The sequence below is a fragment of the Dendropsophus ebraccatus genome, chromosome 3, assembly GCF_027789765.1.
Source record: "Dendropsophus ebraccatus isolate aDenEbr1 chromosome 3, aDenEbr1.pat, whole genome shotgun sequence".
In the NCBI taxonomy this organism is placed as follows: domain Eukaryota; kingdom Metazoa; phylum Chordata; class Amphibia; order Anura; family Hylidae; genus Dendropsophus; species Dendropsophus ebraccatus.
In genome coordinates this window covers 31324531-31346529 of record NC_091456.1, presented here as the reverse complement: position 1 = coordinate 31346529, position 21999 = coordinate 31324531, and the positions used below count along the sequence as shown (strand labels likewise).

General features: G+C 45.2%; 1 protein-coding gene across 2 annotated transcripts in view; it reads right to left on the bottom strand.

Moving 5' to 3' along the window:
- HPS4 (HPS4 biogenesis of lysosomal organelles complex 3 subunit 2) overlaps positions 1-21999 on the bottom strand; it is a 45200-nt gene that overhangs the window by 22872 nt on the left and 329 nt on the right. The window contains exons 1-7 of one of the 2 annotated variants that reach the window (XM_069961320.1): positions 21724-21901; positions 19801-19947; positions 12980-13070; positions 7846-7989; positions 5441-5548; positions 5208-5321; positions 1395-1489 (exon numbers count right to left, since the gene is read on the bottom strand). In XM_069961320.1, coding sequence (XP_069817421.1) covers positions 1395-1489; positions 5208-5321; positions 5441-5548; positions 7846-7989; positions 12980-13070; positions 19801-19841 — 593 coding nt within the window. In that variant the 5' untranslated portion in view covers positions 19842-19947; positions 21724-21901. Of the gene's footprint in view, positions 1-1394; positions 1490-5207; positions 5322-5440; positions 5549-7845; positions 7990-12979; positions 13071-19800; positions 19948-21723; positions 21902-21999 lie in introns of those variants that run through there. The other variant, XM_069961319.1, reaches the window with a different exon arrangement.

Here is a 21999-nt window from a genome sequence, read left to right as displayed (position 1 = left end):
TAATCAAATGGCGAACGTTCGGGTTCAGATGGACTCGAGCATGCTCCAGGTTCGCTCATCTCTACTGAATACACATTATTTTACAGGTTCTTCATACACCCTCCTATTCCCAAGATGTGATTTAAACTTTCTCTGACAATTCAGTTAGTAGTGAGATGGGCGTGACCATTTTTATAACATAATTTTTATAAAGGGGTCAATATCAGGTGATGGGCGTCATTATACAGACAGGGGCTATGTATTGGGCATATGTGCCCCTCAATGTAAAACATTCCCATCCCCTTACTGTATAATACCAGCCATTTCCCGATATTCACTCTCATAATAAATTATCAACTAAATTGTATAAATAATATATAAAATATAATAATCAGAACACCCTGAGCTCTCCCATTTATTGGCTACAGGTTCTTCTTAAAGTGACACTGTCACCCCCTTTTTGCATTCTGACTCCTCTACACAGGTGTAAAGGGTAAATTTAGCGATTTTCATACCTTATTTTATATCATACGTCATGGTGCTTGTTCCAGTGAAATGTGATCTTTTATCAACTGCAGATTGTGCTAAGTGGGCGGGGCATCACTGCATCAGCGCCACTTAGCCCCGCCAACAGCAACACTTTTGGTCCGCCCCTCTGTGACCTCATCGGCACATAGGCCCTGCCCCCTCGACGTCCATTGGTATGGGCCAACCTAAAGGGGGTGGGACCTAGACCTTTAGGTCAGTCCGTTTCAATGGTCGACGAGGGTTGGGGCCTATGTGACTATGACGTCATGGAGAGGTGGGGCCAATGGTGGCACTGTGGGCAGGGCTAAGTAGCACTGTTGCCGTGAAAACCCACCCAATTAATACAATCTGCAGTTGATAAAAGATCACTTTTTACTTGAACAAGTTATGAAAACTGCTAAATTTACCTTTTACAGCTGTGTAGAGAGGTCAGAATGCAAAGAGGGGGGTGACAGTGTCACTTTAAAGCAATCGCCCCTCTATTAGAATCAATTAGGGGAGGGTGTTTCATCACACTGTGGGCCGGCGGGCCTGCCCCCAGTGCCCCGGGGCGGGCTGTTACCGGAGCGGCACTGTGCATTGAAACCAGATATACGGATGATATAATAAGGAACTGACTTTGGAACTCTCAACATCATACTTTATTATGATGCTGGGAGCTCCAAAACAGTAAAATCTTCATGCTTCTGTACTGTCATGCTGTATCAGTTCAGTAGTGCTAAGGTTTAAACAATTAGTTAAAATGCATCCAGATATAATTTTCAAGATAAAGCAAGTATATTACAATTTTATTCTAATACTACATCACAGTAAATATTATAGCCCATTCACAATCCATGTTAATAATAAATAATCCCAATAATAAAGCATGGGGTGACAAGGCATACCGATTCTTATACATAATGCAGCCTGCTAGTATGTGAGGAAAGCGCTGACACGTCTGCAATATCAGGGCAGCTTTCAGCAAGAGAAGTGGATCGACCTGAAAGAAAAAAAAAAATAGTTTGAAATAGTTTTTTGCATTTCCAGGTTTTCTTTCTAAAAGCCAGAATGCTTTAAATTTTTCCATTTACAGTACCATGTGAAAGTTTTTAGTCCCCCCACCACCACCACCACTGGTTCAATTGTGCTTTCTAATGACAACTTTTATCATTAGGTGTACGCCAATACGGAATAAAATTATTTGTGAATATGAAATTGTGAGCAAATTTGAAAATTCAGATTTTTCCACCTAACAATAAAACATGTCATGTGTATTCTGTGGGTTGCTACGGTTACAATACCCAATTTATATAGTTTTTGAATTACACTCACCGGCCACTTTATTAGGTACACCATGCTAGTAACGGGTTGGACCCCCTTTTGCCTTCAGAACTGCCTCAATTCTTCGTGGCATAGATACAACAAGGTGCTGGAAGCTTCCTCAGAGATTTTGGTCCATATTGACATGATGGCATCACACAGTTGCCGCAGATTTGTCGGCTGCACATCCATGATGCGAATCTCCCGTTCCACCACATCCCAAAGATGCTCTATTGGATTGAGATCTGGTGACTGTGGAGGCCATTTGAGTACAGTGAACTCATTGTCATGTTCAAGAAACCAGTCTGAGATGATTCTAGCTTTATGACATGGCGCATTATCCTGCTGAAAGTAGCCATCAGATGTTGGGTACATTGTGGTCATAAAGGGATGGACATGGTCAGCAACAATACTCAGGTAGGCCGTGGCGTTGCAACGATGCTCAATTGGTACCAAGGGGCCCAAAGAGTGCCAAGAAAATATTCCCCACACCATAACACCACCACCACCAGCCTGAACGGTTGATACAAGGCAGGATGGATCCATGCTTTCATGTTGTTGACGCCAAATTCTGACCCTACCATCCGAATGTCGCAGCAGAAATCGAGACTCATCAGACCAGGCAACGTTTTTCCAATCTTCTACTGTCCAATTTCGATGAGCTTGTGCAAATTGTAGCCTCAGTTTCCTGTTCTTAGCTGAAAGGAGTGGCACCCGGTGTGGTCTTCTGCTGCTGTAGCCCATCTGCCTCAAAGTTGGACGTACTGTGCGTTCAGAGATGCTCTTCTGCCTACCTTGCTTGTAACGGTTGGCTATTTGAGTCACTGTTGCCTTTCTATCAGCTCGAACCAGTCTGCCCATTCTCCTCTGACCTCTGGCATCAACAAGGCATTTCCGCCCACAGAACTGCCGCTCACTGGATGTTTTTTCTTTTTCGGACCATTCTCTGTAAACCCTAGAGATGGTTGTGCGTGAAAATCCCAGTAGATCAGCAGTTTCTGAAATACTCAGACCAGCCCTTCTGGCACTAACAACCATGCCACGTTCAAAGGCACTCAAATCACCTTTCTTCCCCATACTGATTCTCGGTTTGAACTTCAGGAGATTGTCTTGACCATGTCTACATGCCTAAATGCACTTGTTGCTGCCATGTGATTGGCTGATTAGAATTTAAGTGGTAACGTGCAGTTGGACAGGTGTACCTAATAAAGTGGCCGGTGAGTGTATTTCACTACTTAAAAAAAAAAAAAATTTAATGTAAATATTCTTACAGGGAACCAATCATCATATTACCTAAAGATACAAAGCAATATAACCCCCAGAACTGTTTCCAACCGCATAAGTATTTGCTATGAGCTTTACTCATATGGCCCGAGAATCCTACCTATGTAGGCATGGGGTCGTTCCTCGGCTTGCTAAGAAGTCACGGCTGGCAGGACACATCTTCAGTAATCTCGCCTCTTCTTAGCATAGGAGCCATCGGCAACACAGAGGAGCTGTCCCTGACCACCAACGCTCCAAGGGAGGTGCGATTACATAGGAGGTTTCCCACCAGCCGTGAATACATAGCGGGCCGAGGAACCTTCATAAGTAGGATTTATATATAAAGAGTTTGCAGGCCATATGAGTAAGGGGGCTGTATTACATGGCCCGATATTAAGGAGCAGTGCTCTTTTGCTCCCCACTTAACGTTCGATGCCTGTGCGATTACAGAGACAGACATCAAGTGGGCAGAGGAGCAAGGGGGTGGTGCAGGGAGCAGCGGGAGGGGCTGCTCGGACAATCCTTAGGCTGTATTTACACGTTCCACGATTGTGGTCCAGTAGCTACCTCCGTGATCCGTGCAAAACAGTCCGTTTTTAATCAATTTTGCATCCGTGTCCGTTTTTTTTCACGAATCTGTTTTACAGCATTTAAAATTACATTGATTACATCACATCCGTGTTTTTCACGGATGAACACGGATGTCACATCCGTGTACATCCGTGAAAAACACGGATCTCATTGATTTATATGAGAAATCCGTTCCGAGTAATGACATGTCCTATTTTTAAAAGGAACAGATCGCAGAACGTCTGAATAGCCCAATAGAAAGCAATGGGCTGTAAAACTTCCCAGAACGTGTGAATGCAGCCTTAGATCATCCATGCAACCCATAGAAGATAGCAGTAGTCTGCTATTACACGGAGGGACGGCCAGCAGACCATTCCCATCGTTGTCTTTTTGATAGGTCATGTTTTAAGACAACGATCAGCCAACACCAAGCATGTCAGCTGATTGACGCCTTTTCACATGACCTATTACATCAAACGATTATTGTCCGGAACAGCCGGTAATCGACCAAGTACGGCCAATAATAGTTTGATGTAAAAAGGGCCCTAACGCTCATAGGGGGAGATTTATCAAACATGGTGTAAAGTGAAACTGGCTCAGTTGCCCCTAGCAACCAATCAGATTCCACCTTTCGTTCCTCACAGACTTTTTGGAAAATGAAAGGTGGAATCTGATTGGTTGCTAGGGGCAACTGAGCCAGTTTCACTTTACACCATTTTTGATAAATCTCCCCCATAGCGATTACTTATTTGGTTAGAAACGGTGCTGGGGTTTATACTGCATAGTATTTTTAGGTACAAAGAAGATTTTCTGGTGATTGGCTCCCTTTAATCCTGTGCACTAATCTGACCCCATTTTACGTCTACAGGGCTACATTTTTATGCCGAGACTGGTACCAAGTTGTATAGATGGGACTTTTTTTTTTTAAATACACTTTTCTGATATATTGATCCCAAACAGCCAAGGCACCTGTAATTCAGCCATTTAAGTGCAGAGATTGCTATTGATCACAACATTTAAAGCAGGGATTGGAAACCTAGGGCCCCTCAGCTCTTGCCAAAACTACAATTCCCATGATGCCGGGCATGATGGAAATTTCACATCCCCAATTTAAACTATTAAATGATCGACATCTGCATGATCGCCGATGTCAGTTGTTAACAGTGAATAGGTGTCGAGTTGTGCGTGAAGTGCCCTCAGATCCTAATTGAGCTTCATAAACCCTACGGGGGAGATTTATCAAACATGGTGTAAAGTGAACTAGCTCAGTTGCCCCTAGCAACCAATCAGATTCCACCTTTTATACCTCACAGACTCTTTGGAAAATGAAAGGTGGAATCTGATTGGTTTCTAGGGGTAACTGAGCCAGTTCACTTTACACCATGTTTGATAAATCTCCCCCTACATGTGCATACATCAGTGGTTGTAATGCATGAAAGAAAGGAGAGACGCCTGTCCGGAAGCGGCTTCTTTCATAAGCTAAATGTTCCAGATGGACAATCATGTGCATATATAATAGAATTAATCACAGAAAGTAATATACTAATCTGTACATGGATTCTTACTTTTGTTTTATCCACATGGCTGAGGGAGTTGAAGATCCTGTGCAGGTTTGAGGTGTTCTGTATGTGTTCTACGTAAAGATTCCATCCCTCGCTCAACTCCGTCTGTGAATGCACCTGAGAAGAAACCAACTTATAATATAAATGGGGATCCCCATATATTCACTACAGAGCTCCAAACCACCACACCTATGATGATAAAAAGGAAGAAGAACTTATAGCAAGCTGATAGCTACCCGGTAAGCGTGCCATAATGGTCCATTATAAAACCTGAACAGTCCAATCAGATCTTCCAAAAAACACTTGCAAGTGACATCAGAAACATCGACTGAGCATCCAAGAGCCTGAAAGAGATTAAAGTGCAAAACATAAATTCTGAGAACTAGTTGTCGCATTGTCACATCAATTCAGTGACTTAAAGGGGTACTCGATCGAAAACTTTTTTTTCTTCAAGACCAACTGAATTCAGAAAGTTATATAGATTTGTAATTTACTTCTAGTTAAAAATCTCAAGTCTTCCAGTACTCATCAGCTGCTGTATGTTCTGCAGGAAGTGGTGTATTCTTTTCAGTCTGTTAGTGCTCCCTGCTGCCACCTCTGTCTGTGTCTGGAACTATCCAGAGCTGTAGCAAATCCCCTTAGAAAGCCTCTCCTGCTCTGGACAGTTCCTGACATGGACAGAGCTGGCAGCAGAGAGCACTGTGTCAGACTGGAAAGAAAACACCACTTCCTACAGGACATACAACAGCTGATAAGTACTGGAAGACTGGAGACTTTTAAATTAAGGTTAATTACAAATCTATACAACTTTCTGACACCAGTTGATTTTTTTTTAAAAAAAGAGATTTTTACTGAAGAACCTCTATAAATAAAACAAGAGCAAAACTCTGTTACATGTCCACATTCACCCAACTCATCCCGCATGTTTCTGGTTTGACCTGTTGAAAATGTATTTATTTGTGATGGATCACTTGCTAACAAACTACTTTAAGGCTTTTTCCCACATGTTCGTCAGTCCAGCACTGAGGAGGGAGATTAGTCGCCAGCAGAGAGCAGAGAACAATAATGTAAATTAGCTCTTTGTTGTCCTGTCATGAAGACAGAGGGGAGAGTTTCAAACTGCTTTTTCATTATAAAAATGCATTTTTCGGCTAATAAACCCAATTAGAAAGTTTCTTAAAATCGCCTGTACTATTGATTTCTGTCTGCAAAAAAAAATTTAAACGACAGTGACTCTTTAAGCTTTTGGTACGAAATGGTGAAAAATCCTGATGTCAGCTGATGGCGATTTGCACCCTGTTCTGCATTAGTTCACCCATTAAGGGTCTATTCACATAGGACTGAAATACTACAGAACTGTTGTGGATATCATCAATTAAAGGGGTATTCCCCCCAAAATTATTTTTGCATTAATACATTGCCCACCCGTAGCCTTCCATCTTTCCAATCTCAATTTATTACGAATTCTGCACAGTTTTGCTGTTATCCAGATGCATTCACCCCCACCAAACAGATAGATTCATCAGCTCTCAGTCCACTCCGACACGCTCCCTGCTCCTGGCCCGCACCCTCCGAGACGGCATCACGTGTCCTCCCTCTCTTCACTGGGCCGGGTTAGCACTTCTAACCCAGCCAATCTGAAGAGAAGGAGGACACTGACGGGGATGGCTGATGTTAGAGAAGGAGATAGTGATCAGCGTAGCTGTCACTGTCTCCCTCTCTAACAGCAGCCACCCCCGTCCCCCATACCGTGTGCCCCCCCAGCCCCGGAGCACTTTGTGCCCCCCAGCGCTCACCTGCACTGTTCCCCCTGACTGCGCTCACCCGTGGCAGTACCCGACCCCCCACCCCGTCTCCCCTGCGGCCATCACCACCCCGGCCTCACCCGTGGCAGCATGTTACTCCCCCCGCCCCCCGGTCTCACCCGCGGCAGTACCCGACCCCCCACCCCCCACCCCCACAGCTCTGCTATATCCGTTTCACCATCTCAGCTCTGCTATATCCGTATCACCATCTCAGCTCTGCTATATCCGTATCACCATCTCAGCTCTGCTATATCCGTATCACCATCTCAGCTCTGCTACATCCTCAACAACATCTCAGCTCTGCTATATCCCCATCACCATCTCAGCTCAGCTCTGCTACACAATCATCAGACATAAGCATTGCATGACGGGAAATGTAGTTTCCTATCTTGATTACAGAACATCTTTTAGAAAAACTTGTAACTCTGGAACAGCAGCAGCTAGAAAGACGGGGGACGGCTCAAAATACTCAGGGGGACTTGGTGAGTAAGACCAGCTAGGTTTGGGAGCATTTCATTTTTTTTGCTCTTGGGGGGAATACCCCTTTAACTTTAACAGAAATCTCAAAATTTATACAGAATTTCGGTCCGAGCACCTATCTGAGAAAACTTCCCTAAATAACCAACTAATTCTCTAAAATGTAAATGTTTCTGTGATGGTGGAGATGCTGCGCATGCACCTCTCCCCTAGGTACAAGATCTAGACCTTGTGGTGGTGTCCCAGGCCTCTGACTGTTCTTTTTATATGTTTGGAGATCCACCTATTTATTCCTCTATGAATAGTGTAATCTGTCAAAAACCTGATGCAAATACGGAAAGATATGAAAAATGACTCACCCATAAATACTCCCCATGAACCTGAATTGCAAATTTTTGTTTTCGTAACCGAATAAGATTGGGAGGAGAATTGGCGATCTCAGTCAGGCAGCGAACGACTCCTGCTACCTGTCCGCATAGTAGCTCCTGCTGGTCAATAGAGGTCTGAAAAACATATAAGATAATCATACTAGGCATCAACTAATGTGTTATTTCTTAAAGGGGTATTCCAAGAAAAATTAACTTGTCCCCTGCCCACAGGAGAGGGGACAAGTAAGAGATCACAGGCTCTGACCCCGACCCCCCAGTGATCTCCATATCGACCCCTGGCTTTTGTGGTATGAATAGATCTGCGGGTACACTATGTGACCATGCCATACCTGCAGCTCTATTCATAACACAATGGTCGCGGGGCTGATATGGAGATCGCCGGGGGGGGTCAGAGGTCGGACCCCTGTGATCTCTGACTTGTCCCCTCTCATGTTGATAGGCCTTTTAGGCTAACACACACTGCAGATACATGGCAGCAGAAAATCAGCTAAAGTGGATCCAGCTGGAAGGGGAAATATAAAGGACGCCGTGTCCATACACCTTTATGCTAAAGATGGCAAAACCTGACGCTGGGTTAAGTAGGCAGTATAAGGTGTATGGACCATCGTAAATCCCCACGACAGACGATGATGTTGGTGGAAAGGTCAGGCTTCTGGATTTTCGCTGCCTGATCAAAGAACTGACATGTCAATTCTTTGAGCGGAGGGGCGCAAGCCCTCCCATTCAAAGACATAGCAGGAGGGATTCTGCGGAATCTCCGCGCCAAATCCGTAGTGTCAACGGGCCCTAAGGTACAATGCAGACTGAAAAGGTTGTATGAGGATCCCAAATGTATGAAGACTATCGCCATGTACTACAAGCTCTGCTATAGTAGCCTGGCTGTAGATACTGTCACAGCAAAGGACTATAAAAGTCAGCAAGGACAACTAAATTTAGCATGGTGAATTCCACCCACATAGAAATGCTGTAATGTGCATGAATTATGAGTTTTTCCAGAAGCGTACAGAATGTCACAAGGCTTCCTGGGGGAATGAATGGCTTTTTACGGTTTAGTCTTTGTTAACTCAATAAGGAAGATCTTGAAGTGTCGCTACAGCGGTGCCAAACTGGCTACAGAAAGCTCTTTATGTTTCTGTACACTATCGTCAAGGCCTCTTTGTACACACGAAACATCATAAACTAACATTTCACAAGAGTCAGTGACAACATAACAATTGTACTGTAAAACTTGTAAATGCATTGGAACGCTCTGACCATAACCGTTCAATCTACCTCAGTGTCCATAAGCGGGATGGACACGTCAAGATGTCGGAGAAGAGCAATGGTTCAAAACATAGAAGATTGTCGGCAGAAAAAGACCACTGGGTCCATCTAGTCTGACCCTTTTATATTTCCCTCCTTATTATCTTAGCATAGATGTATGTTTATTCCCAGCTTGTTTATATTCACTTATTGTAGATTTACCTACCAAACCTGATGGAAGTTTGCACTGTGCATCTACTGCTCTTTTAGTAAAATAATATTTTCTCAAGTTGTTTCTTTCCCCCAACTAACCTCAGATTATGTCGCCTTGTTCTTGAGTTCAGTTTTTTTTTTTTTTTAGTAAAAACACTTCCCTCATGAACCTTATTTAGTCCAATCGTGTCCCCCCTTTCCCTTCTTTCTCTCTAGATTATACAGATTGTCAGCAGCTTTGTTTTGGACAGATCCTGGTGTTAAGGGTGCCTTCACACCTAGCTACTCGCAGCGTAAATTACGCTGCAAGTCTGTCAGGTCCTGGCAGATCACTTTCACTACATACATGCAGCGGTCTGAACGACCACTGCATGTATGTAATTCTGCCGGCCCCTTAACCCCTTCAGCTCCCGTTCCGCTGTATACATTACCTCTCCTCCCTGCACGGGTCCCGGCGTACTGCTCTCCCGCCCGGCCAATCAGTGGCTGCGGCAGGGCAACTCACTGATTGGCCAGGCGGGAGAGCAGTACTTGGGGACCCCGTGCAGCGAGGAGAGGTAATGTATACAGAGCGGAGCAGAGCAGGCAGCTGAATGGGTTAAGGGGCCGGCAGAATTACATACACACAGCGGTCGTTCAGACCTCTGCGTGTATGTAGTGAAAGTGATCTGCCAGGACCTGACAGACTCGCAGAGTAATTTACAGCGTAAAGGCACCCTAAAAAGATTATCCTTAAAGGAGCATTCCAGAAGCTTCTAGGCGATTAGTAAATCATTCAGTAGGGTCTTACGTATACCAATTTTAATATCTATCCTAAGGTAATAAGAAAGGAAATAACATAAGGACTAGATGGACCAGGTAGTCTTTTTCTGCCGACAATTTTTCTCTGTTTTCTAACACTACCCAAATTTCCCATGATGCATCTGGCTTTGCAGAAAGAAGGGTTGGCGTATCATCACTGCACCTGCTCCAAGTCCTGTGTAAGTGCAGTAATTGATAAAGTTCTCACTCATTATACATATACATCACAATATCATATACATCATAATATATTGTATTAGGGTAGCCTCACACGTACCGTATCACAGCGGATTTTCTGCTGCGGATCCGCAGCAGATCTGCAGATTTGGCTAAACAAATGAACACAGAATTAAATCCACACTGTCAAATCCGCTGCGGTACAGTGTGTACGAAGCTACCCTTAGGGTGTGTTCACACGTACAGGATCCGCAGCAGATTTGATGGCGCAGATTTGAAGTTGGGGATTCAAAGCAAATCAAGTCTGGCCCATCAAATCTGCTGCAGATCTGTTGCGGATCCTGTACATGTGAACGCACCCTTAGGCTATGTTCACACTACGTATATTTTCGTAAAACTACGGCCATTGTTGCCGATTGCAACAGCGGCCGTGATTAATACGAAAATATACGTGACGTTGCCACCTATGGAATCCTTAGCGGCGCCGCGAGAAACTGACATGTCAGTTTTCTGCGGCTGCTATTCATTGAATAGCGGCCAGAGAACCTGTCAGTGCACACTGTGGAGCTAGGAATACGGAACGGCCAGTCTCTTACAAGGTCTGAACCGGATGATCTTTAGATCATCTTTCTGAAGATGCTCATGTGTATAAGTTGCATCTGTAAGTACTGTGTCTATGTACAGGACTGATGTGTTTGTAGCCATGGGGGAGATTTATCAAGCATGGTGTAAAATGAAACTGGCTCAGTTGCCCCTAGCATCCAATCAGATTCCACCTTTCATTCCTCACAGAATCTTTGGAAAATGAAAGGTGGAATCTGATTGGTTGCAAGAGGCAACTGAGCCAGTTTCACTTTACACCATGTTTGATAAATCTCCCCCTATATACTTATGTAATGGATATCTATGCACTGACTGGGAAGAAGGAGCATAACACGTAGCCGTGCGCACAGCTGAGCTGCAGTAAAGAGCATAAATGGTGGAGTTTATATCATCTGTCATGTTCTCGCCACCATCTCTGCTTACAGCGTTATGATAAAGGTCATGAGACTATTCCCAGAGATGTGTCTGTACACCGAAAGCTTATACAGAACTGCCCCTTCATCATCCCCATCAATGGCTCTGCTACTCATTGCAGGAACTAGGGATACAGACGCAAGCTGTTACAGGCAATCTATGTAAGGGAAATATCCTAAGAGGAGCTGCAGCAGGTTCAGCCAGTACTATAAATCATAGCACGTATTACTAGAAATAGGACTACCATCCCCGGGATTGGATTTATTAAAATATCTTGGGGAACAAAAATGAGTGAAAAATGCAACTACTGGTAAGCCTGTTCACACGCTATGTATGTATACTGTATGTATGCTGTCCACTTAAACACCTGCTTTTACTTATGTAGACAGCAATGTTCTTAAAGGGGAGCTCTGTTTAACCCCCTCCCACCGTTGCACTGTAAATTAACGTCTCTGCAGCAACGGTAATTTACGCCGCAGGATGACACAGGGGCAGGAGCTGCGCCTGTGTCATCCGCGGTGGGTCCCGGCTATCAGTGATAGCCAGAGACCCACCACAACCCCATAGATACTGCGGTCAGCATGACCACAGCATCTATAGGGCTTCTGACAGAAAATTCTCCCTCTACAGAGAAAGAATTCTCTGTCCGCTGTCCATCGGGGCTCTGCGAAGTGATTGCAGAGCCCCTTATGGTAGCCATGGAAACCGGAAGCCTCAGGCTTCTGGTTTCCTGGCTACAGAGGCCGGCAAGGCTGGGCGCGCGGGGCACGTGCCCGTGAACTCTGCCCTCTCTCCTCTGCCACAAGATTGTAACAGCCGCAGGGGACAGAGGAGAGGGGGCAGACACAGGGACATCAGCTTATGGGTTCATTATTATCCCATAAGCTGATGTCATAAAATGACCTGGGCATTGATGCCTCAATGACCCATGGTCGTGAAAGGGTTAGGAAGCATTTAACCCTGTTCAATCCCCACACATAATCTAAGCTTGTGGTCTGTTTGTCCGCAGCACATCCCGACTCACACCCCGAAGCTGCTCAAAATCATCACTTACTGGTCCACTCTGTTTTTTGCTCCTCTGTCCTCCCCCTCTCTTCTGAGACAGAGGTCACATGATCTTGGTCTCTTTTGTTTCCAGGCAAGCTATAATGCCTCATCTGCAACCCCGCCCACCACTGACATCACAAAGAGCTCACCTGGCCAAGGGTGGGGAAACAACAGCTTCTCCTGAGTAGTATAGGGGAAAGGAGACACTGTTGTTTCATCTCTCTCTCTCTCTGTGTAATCTATGTATATAGATAGATAGATAGATAGATAGATAGATAGATAGATAGATAGGATAGATACTGTGTTTACTAAGCAAAGCAGAAGCAGATCGTGCCAGTGGCGGGCAGATACTAAAAGACAGGAGCAGGCACATGGCAGTTGGCTCTGATGTGCACTGCATGCTGGGCAATGTAGTTTCACGGCTGGATGCAACAATGTAAAACTGATATCTTTTGTAAAAGTTTGAATCTGAAGCTGGGAGCAGTGTAGACAAGTGGGAAAAAGAGTCAAACAATCGGTATGGGATCAGAGAATGCACCTAAAAGCGTTTTGTACATTTAATTTTTTTATGGGATTGCTTAAGGAAGGCAGACACCATGTAACTTACCTGAGGAGGATAGAAGTAGTTAATTCCATCCCTTGTGGGGTCACCTTCTCCCTTTACCTTTGTTCCATCATAAAGAAAAAAATAATTCATCCTGTGTATAAACAGTAACAAAAGTAAAGATGAAATATAAGGAATGACAAGACAGGAAAAAAAAAAAATAGCTTATTATGGATGGCAGCACGTAGAGTCTATCATTGTTACGTCTGAGGGTATAGTTCTATGTAACAATGAGATGTTTCCCTTCCCTTGACAAGCACATCACCATCAATGCTGGTATTTTTCAAGATGATTTGCTCTTGAGAAGATTATTGTGAGGTCGATGCTCCAGACAGGAGGCCTGAGATCTAAGCGGTAACAAATGGAAACCACTGGAGGATACGGAATGTACAAAGTGCTCCGGAGTGACAGCTCATTCCATGACTTGCCGCACCATGCAGAAAGTGATGCAAATCACTGAGGGCTAGCTGCTTGGGATAGGTTAAGAGGAAAACTTGTAACATGTCCTGCCAAAAACAAGCTTGACATGAGGCCATTTCCATGACTCCGAGCTGATGGGAGTTAAAGACACAGAATGCAGTTAGCTTAGCTGTGTCTGTAATCGCTCCCATCAGACCGGGGCAGGGGGTCCAGAGAACCCCTGGAACAAGTCACTACATTTGGGATCACTAAACCACCAACATGTCTTTATAAAGCTGGAGTTAAGCGTCTCAAATCTGCCCATAATAACTATGAACACTAGGTAGGGGGTATCTCTGACATCGATAATAAACACAACCATCAGCCGATGATCGTTGTCATCGGCTGATCGTTGATATAGGTTTGGACCTATAATTGCCGCACACTGCTACGTATAATAGTGGTGCGCGGCCAGTGGCTGACGATTTGCAAAGTAAATACATTATCTATCCATGGTCCTCCACCAATCACTGGCCGGGACCACCGCCAGTGAATGGCTGAGTGGCCTGTCAGTTAAGAAGCGGAGAAGAGAAGCGGACCGCAAGAGGAGACCTGGACCATGCATAGGTAATATATGCCAGTTTAGCAATGGCTGCAAGGACATTGGTAATGATGTCCATGCAGCCCTAGTTAAACAATTATCGGGATGTGTAATAGGCCCAGTAAACGAGTGCCGATCCAGCAGATCGGCGCTCGTTTACAATTATTATCGGGCCCCCATCGGCCTGTGTAATACTCCCCTTTATGTGTTTCCTGTCAGTGAATGAGAACACTCTTGTCTACGTCCAGGCAGAGCTGAGAGGTGGATACAGGAGTATCCATTGTAGGAAATGTCTGACATAAACAGCCTGGACTTAGGTTTGATGAAACCTTGTTTTGATCCTATGAGCATCTTCAAGGATTTTTTTTTCACTTACACACCATAGACACTGTTGTTTGCTTATGACCTAGAAGACAGGGTCAGAGCATTGCAAAAGAGTTGGCCTTGTGCATGTTCCTGGTATGCAGTGGTCACTGGATACTGCTTTTACTTTAGGCCCCATGCACATGTCAGGAAAATCTACACAGATTTCTTATCAGGAAATCCAGATAGATTTCTGGACCCATAGGAGGAGATTTATCAAACATGGTGTAAAGTGAAACTGGCTCAGTTGCCCCTAGCAACCAATCAGATTCCACCTTTCATTTTCCAAAGAGTCTGTGAGGAATGAAAGGTGGAATCTGATTGGTTGCTAGGGGCAACTGAGCCAGTTTCACTTTACACCATGTTTGATAAATCTTCCCCAATGTGTTCTAATAGGCACAGGCATCCTTCAGGATTTTTCCTGAATGGTTTCAGAGCCGGAAAATAGGTCAGGAAATTATACAGCCTGTCCTGTTTTCAACCATAATTCTGGCACGGATGCCGCCATAGCGCCCTAGGTTAGCATCTGGAATGCCGGACAGCTCCTAGGGAAAGTGTCCAAAATTCCAGACGCCAGGCCTTTTAACTGTATGTGCTCCTGATCAGTTAAAATGACTCTGTACCCACAATCTGACTCCCCAAACCACTTGTACCTTCGTATAGCTGCTTTTAATCCAAGATCTGTCCGTTCGGCAGGTGATGCAGGTATTGTCATAAAAGACAACTTTTAAACTTGCAGCCCTGTGCCCTACGGGAGTATCTGTGCCCTAACTTTGCACAACCTCTCTGTCCCTCCTCCCCACCCTCCTCATCATTAGGAATGCTCCAGGCAGATTGTCTCCTATTCCCACCTGTGTCAGCCCGGCACATGGGCTGGATCGTTAAGGACCTGTGCAATGTTCAGCATGGAGAGAATGTTCCAGTGGCATTCCTAATGCTGAAGAGGGTGGGGAGGAGGGACGGAGGGGTGGTGCAAAGTTAGGGCACAGATACTGCGGTTGGCATGGGCTGCAAGTTTAAAGGGAACCAATCACGCCGAAATTGCCCCCATTGATAAGGAAGCGTGCTGGTACATCAGCCAGCACGCTTCCCAAACATCCCCCTGTCCCCTCCGTCCCCTCTTTTGTTAGCCCGTAATCTTACTTTTGTGATGTCCCGCGCCGTATGCTAATCAGCCCTAAGTAGTCCGGGTGGGCTGAACTAGTCAAGGTGGGCTGTACTAGTCACGGGCCTGGGCGCTGTAATCACGCCCAGAGGGGCGTGATTCAAAGACCTTCGCTCCACCGACGTCATCTCTGGCCCGCGTTCACGTCGGCGGCGCGCCGCGTCTTTCGCATGCCGCGCATGCGCAGTACGGCGGGAGAAGACGCTGACGTACTGTGCGTGCGCGGCGTGCGGAAGACGTCGGCGTTGGAACGCAAGCGCCGCTAACGTCTTCCGCACGCCGCGCACGCGCAGTACGTCAGCGTCTTCTCCCGCCGTACTGCGCATGCGCGGCATGCGAAAGACGCGGCGCGCCGCCGACGTGAACGCGGGCCAGAGATGACGTCGGTGGAGCGAAGGTCTTTGAATCACGCCCCTCTGGGCGTGATTACAGCGCCCAGGCCCGTGACTAGTACAGCCCACCTTGACTAGTTCAGCCCACCCGGACTACTTAGGGCTGATTAGCATACGGCGCGGGACATCGCAAAAGTAAGATTACGGGCTAACAAAAGAGGGGACGGAGGGGACAGGGGGATGTTTGGGAAGCGTGCTGGCTGATGTACCAGCACGCTTCCTTATCAATGGGGGCAATTTCGGCGTGATTGGTTCCCTTTAAGGGTAAATTCACATGGGCGGATCTGCTGCGAATTTTCCAGCAAAAAAATTGCATCTAATCCGCAATGACCAAACCAAACGTTACAAACACGCTGCTAGTTGAGTTTGCCATTGACTTACATGACAAACATTCTCACAGCGTTTTAATCTGCAGATTTATCGCAATCATTAAACTCAGCAGCAGATCCACCCATGTGAATTTACCCTAAAAGTTGTTTTTTAGGACAACAACTGCATCAGCTGCCGAACGGACCATAGGACAGATCTTGGATTAAAAGCAGCTATCCGAAGGCACATGAGGTTTGGGGGAGTCAGATTGTGGGTACAGAGTCGCTTTAAATCAGTCATGTCAAACTCTGTCCCGTGGTGCCATTATTTTTGGCCGCCAGGCAATTCAGAGTTTTTAATTACATCAGGCCCGCCATGGCTACTATATAAGAGACTATGGGGAGGGCTGGCTACTATATGAGACTATTGGGGAGGGCTGGCTACTATATGAGACTATTGGGGAGGGCTGGCTACTATATAAGAGACTATTGGGGAGGGCTGGCTACTATATAAGACTATGAGGGAGGGCTGGCTACTATATAAGAGACTATTAGGGAGGGCTGGCTACTATATGAGACTATTAGGGAGGGCTGGCTACTGTAGGAGACTATTGGGGAGGGCTGGCTACTGTAGGAGACTATGGGGGAGGGCTGGCTACTATATGGGAAGCTTGGGGGGCTGGCTACTATTTGGGCATTATTGGAAGGTCTGGCTAATATGTGGGGCAATTTTTTGGGGATTGGCTATTATATGGGTTGGGGTTTAGTCATGTCATAGCAATTTATCATGTCATGTCATTTATCATAGTGGACAGGGCTGGGAGAAGCACAACACTGACAGTGCCAGGAACAACGCACGCTGCTCTGACGCGGCATTCGCGCTTGAATAATTATCATGGTTGGCCCGCATCTTTGTCCAATTTTTTAATTTTGGGCCACTGTGTATTTGAGTTTGACACCTCTGAGTTAAATGCAGCTCTGTGTTTGAAAGGGTAACAAACCAATGGCTCCTGACCCTGTCCATCACTCTTCTGGCTTGAGGCAGCATTATAAGAGGCCGCTCTGTACCCCGCCAACATTGAGGTGCATGAGTGACGTCACTTGTGCGCTCATAGTGCAGGAAGGGAGAAGGCAGGGGCGAGCACCACTGCAGCCGTGCAGCAGATGGGTATGGCTTTATTTATATTTTATTTTAGTTTTTACAGTTAGAAAACAGTGGTGATTTCCTGAAGCTTCCTGAAAGGTATCCTAATCAGTATTTCCAGACTGTAAAAATGGCCACGGACATGTGCATTTGACCCAAGTCAGTAAAATGCTGCTGACAGGTCCGCTTAAAGGAGAAGTCTGGTGAAAATTTTTATTTAAGTATTGTATTGCGCCCCAAAAGTCATACAAATCACCAATATACACTTATTACAGGAAATGCTTATAAAGGCCTTTTTTTCTCTGCACTTACTACTGCATCAAGGCTTCACTTCCTGGATAACATGGTGATGTCACTTCCTGGATAACATGGTGATGTCACTTCCTGGATAACATGGTGATGTCACTTCCTGGATAACATGGTGATGTCACTTCCTGGATCAAATGTTGATGTCACGACCCGACTCCCAGAGCTGTGCGGGCTGTGGCTGCTGGAGAGGATTATGGCAGGGGGACACTGAGGGACACAGGGCACTGGAGGGACACTGAGCATCCCTCTGCCATCATCCTCTCCAGCAGCCACAGCCCGCACAGCTCTGGGAGTCGGGTCGTGACATCACCATTTTATCCAGGCAGTGACATCACCATTTTATCCAGGAAGTGACATCACCATGTTATCCAGGAAGTGAAGCCTTGATGCAGTAGTAAGTGCAGGGAAAAAAAGCACTTTATAAGCATTTCCCGTAATAAGTGTATATTGGTGATTTGTATAACTTTAGGGTGGCAATACAATCCTCTAATAAAAATTTTCGCTGGATTTCTCCTTTTAAAATGCCAACTATGATAGAAACATATTAGAAGGCACACTGCGACTTGTAATGTATGGAGCTGACTATGCAAGAACCGGTCAGAATGCCCTGTCCACCACTTAATGTGATCAGAAGTGGACAATAGAACAGTGGCAGAAGGTGACCTGGGCTAATAAATGATGTTTTCTTTTGTATACTGTGTATGGTTGGGTGCATGTGCATGTGCATAGCTTACTGGAGAAGAGATGGCACCAGTATAATCTATGGGAAGAAGGCAAGCCAGGAGAGACTGACCAAGTGCACCCCCTCATGTTAAACGGTTATCCCAAATTGTAGCGGCCTCTTCTCAGCAGTATGTTAGGTGTATGGTACTACAGATGCTAACCCCATATCAGTCTCACTCACTGATCACTTACAGCACACACTTTCCCAGGCTTGGTTTCCCTGTTAAGAGTATGGGGTTACCAGTCCTAGTAGGCTATGAGGTTACCAGTCCTAGTAGGCTATGGGGTTACCAGTCCTAGTAGGCTATGGGGTTACCAGTCCTAGTAGGCTATGGGGTTACCAGTCCTAGTAGGCTATGGGGTTACCAGTCCTAGTAGGCTATGGGGTTACCAGTCCTAGTAGGCTATGGGGTTACCAGTCCTAGTAGGCTATGGGGTTACCAGTCCTAGTAGGCTATGGGGTTACCAGTCCTAGTAGGCTATGGGGTTACCAGTCCTAGTAGGCTGCTGGAACTTGTTGGGGTTGTCACATAATGCTCCAGAATGCAGCCCCTGATCCTACTCACCAGTCTCTGGTACTCTAAATAAATCATGTTTCCTCTATAGATAACATGGTGTAACACAATAAAGTAGTCTCCAATACATCATAGAATCACATCAAAAGTTTTGATTGGTCGGGGGCCAGATTGTTGAGAACATGATCAATATAAATAATGAGCCAGGCGAAGTCTGCACTTTGCACATTCTCTCCCGTCTCTGTCACATAAAGCAGACCGAGTGATCCATCCAGGTCTCATAGACACAGAGCAGGAAAGTGATCGATCCAGGTCTCAGAAACAGATCAGGGGAGTGATCCATCCAGATCTCATAGACACAAAGTAGGGGAGTGAAGCATGCAGCATCTTAACACTTAGACCCCAACCAATAAAACCTTTTGACATGTCACTAGGCAAATACAATTTAAATGGGTACTCTAGCAACAAAAAAAAGTTCTTTCAAATCAACTGGTGTCAGAAAGTGCCAAAGATTTTTAATTTACTTCTACTAAAAAATCTTTTCCAGTATGTATCAGATGCTGTATGTCCAGCAGGAAGTGGTGTATTTTTTCCAGTCTGACACAGTGCTCTCTGCTGCCACCTCTGTCCATGTCAGGAACTGTCCAAAGCAGCAGCAAATCCCAATAGAAAAACTCTCCTGATCTCCAGACTGGAAAGAAAACACAACTTCCTGCAGGATATACAACAGCTGATAAGTACTGGAACATTTGAGATTTTTTTTTTAATAGAAGTTAATTTCATATCTCCGGCACCATATGATTTGAAAGAAAACATTTTTTTTGCTGGAGTACCCCTTTAAGGCCGATCAGTATACACACACACATACACTCCTTCCGCATTACAATGGAGTATGGATTTCTCACCATGACACTGGTCTGGGCTCGGAAACAAAGGGAGATGCCATGGAGTTAGTGGACAGTTATTCCATCGCCATCAAGTTCTTCACTGCCAGCAAACAGAATATTTACACAGCAGCCTCATATCCCCCCAAAATGCTGCCTCCAATGCTCCTAGCAAAGAAGGGGGGAAAAAAAGGTTAAAAAACAAATGAGAATAGATCTGAGGGACCTTATGATGAGGATTGTCCATGTACATCTTATAGGTACATATCCACAGCTAGTCAAACAACTTCCTCTCCCCCATTTAGTAGAAAACAATATGGTATAAGTATACTGAATGGGAACCCTGGGTATTTGCTTCCGGACGTCATCACGTGACTATCCCTGACCATGTGACGATCACACAGGTGCATAGCTCGGATCCTGCGCTCCTGTGTGATCATCACATGGTCAGGACGGCTCATATCGTGACCTCTAGAAGGAAACAATAAGGGTTCCCATTGATAACTCCAAGCAGAGCCATTCATTCCCCCATCCCTGCTCAACCCAAGAAAAAGAGGTCCAATCTGAAATGAATGGATGAATGAATGAATCCATCTCATTCTTGATAGAAAAAAACACTTCTAGATGCTTGAAACTAAACCGGGATGGGAAACCTCCAGCTGTTCCAAAACTACAAATTTCTATTATTCTTTGACTGTCCAGGCATGATGGGAATCATAGTTTTCCAACAGCTGGAGGAACATAGGTTCCCTGTCCCTGGACTGAACATTGAAGACTACATTCAAGACTACAAGCTTTATGTCCATAGAAGTGGATCACTCTATACAACTTGTCCCTTATTGATTTATATCCCTACACACATATTCATATTCCATCAACAACAAAGGGACAGATTGACCATTTACATCTGGGATGGGTAACCTTCGGCCCTCCAGCTGTTGCAAAACTACAATTCCCATCATGCCTGGACAGCCGAAGCTAAAGCTTCGGCTGTCCAGGCATGATGGGAATTGTAGTTTTGCAACAGCTGGAGGGCCGAAGGTTCCCCATAACTGATTTACATCAAAGGTGTCAAACTGTTACAGAACTACAATTCCCATCATGCCCGGGCTAAAGCTTTGGCTGTCCAGGCATGATGGGAATTGTAGTTTTGAAACAGCTGGAGGGCTGGAGTGTGAGGTCCCTGAATTCTATAGAGACAAGCGATAACACTGTATTTTCTGTTGTCAGTTTTACCCCATACGTGTAAAGCAGAAGGACGCTGGGGAAATCCGTGTCTCTCTCCATACCCTGCATCTACTGGCTGCAACCTGCATCTGACAACCACAGTCACCGGTATCACAGCAAGCTCCAATGTCCGTCACTTAACCCCTTAGACTATCAATGACAACTGTGACATCTAAGGGTCCAGTTACACAGAAAGATTATCTTACAGATTATCTGCCAAAGATTTGAAGCCAAAGCCAGGAATGGATTTGAAAAGAGGAGAAACCTCAGGCTTTCCTTTATGACCTGTTCTCTGTTTATAGTCTGTTTCTGGCTTTGGCTTCAAATCTTTGGCAGATAATCTTTCTGTGTAAATGGACCCTAAGTCATTACAAGCTAGGACTGGTTACTTCCAGGGTCCGATCAGCCCCCTGTGAATCAATGCAATAAAAATCTAATAACACGTCCTTCATGCCGTACTGTGTAGCATTGCATTTTGGCATCAACCGGCATGTCCCAAGCTGGAGAAGACTGGTGCAAGGCACCATTCACTGGCAGACATATCCCACTTAATGCTAATGTCACAAAGTTACAGCAATTCATAGAAAGTATCAGAAATGTCAGATAAACACGTGGTTACTGGTGGGATAAATGACCCCCAGTGACATCTATGTGACTCCCTCTGTCTACAGCAATAATAACCCATGAGAATACATATTAGTAATAGACTGCACCCACCTCTATGACAGCCCGGGAGAATACAGCTCCATCTCTCAGCTTTTTGGGATAATCTGATCACAAGACCCTCCTCGTGACCCTCCTCCCCCAACCTCGCCGGACTGTCATACTTATATCTGACCACTAGATGGAGCTCTAGCTAAACAGTACAGACTGGCTGCTGATTACTGCGACAAAATACATAGAAGAGACACGAAGGTGCAGCTGCTATACATGAGTATTCGTTCACCATTTTACACACATATATATATATATATATATATATATATATATATG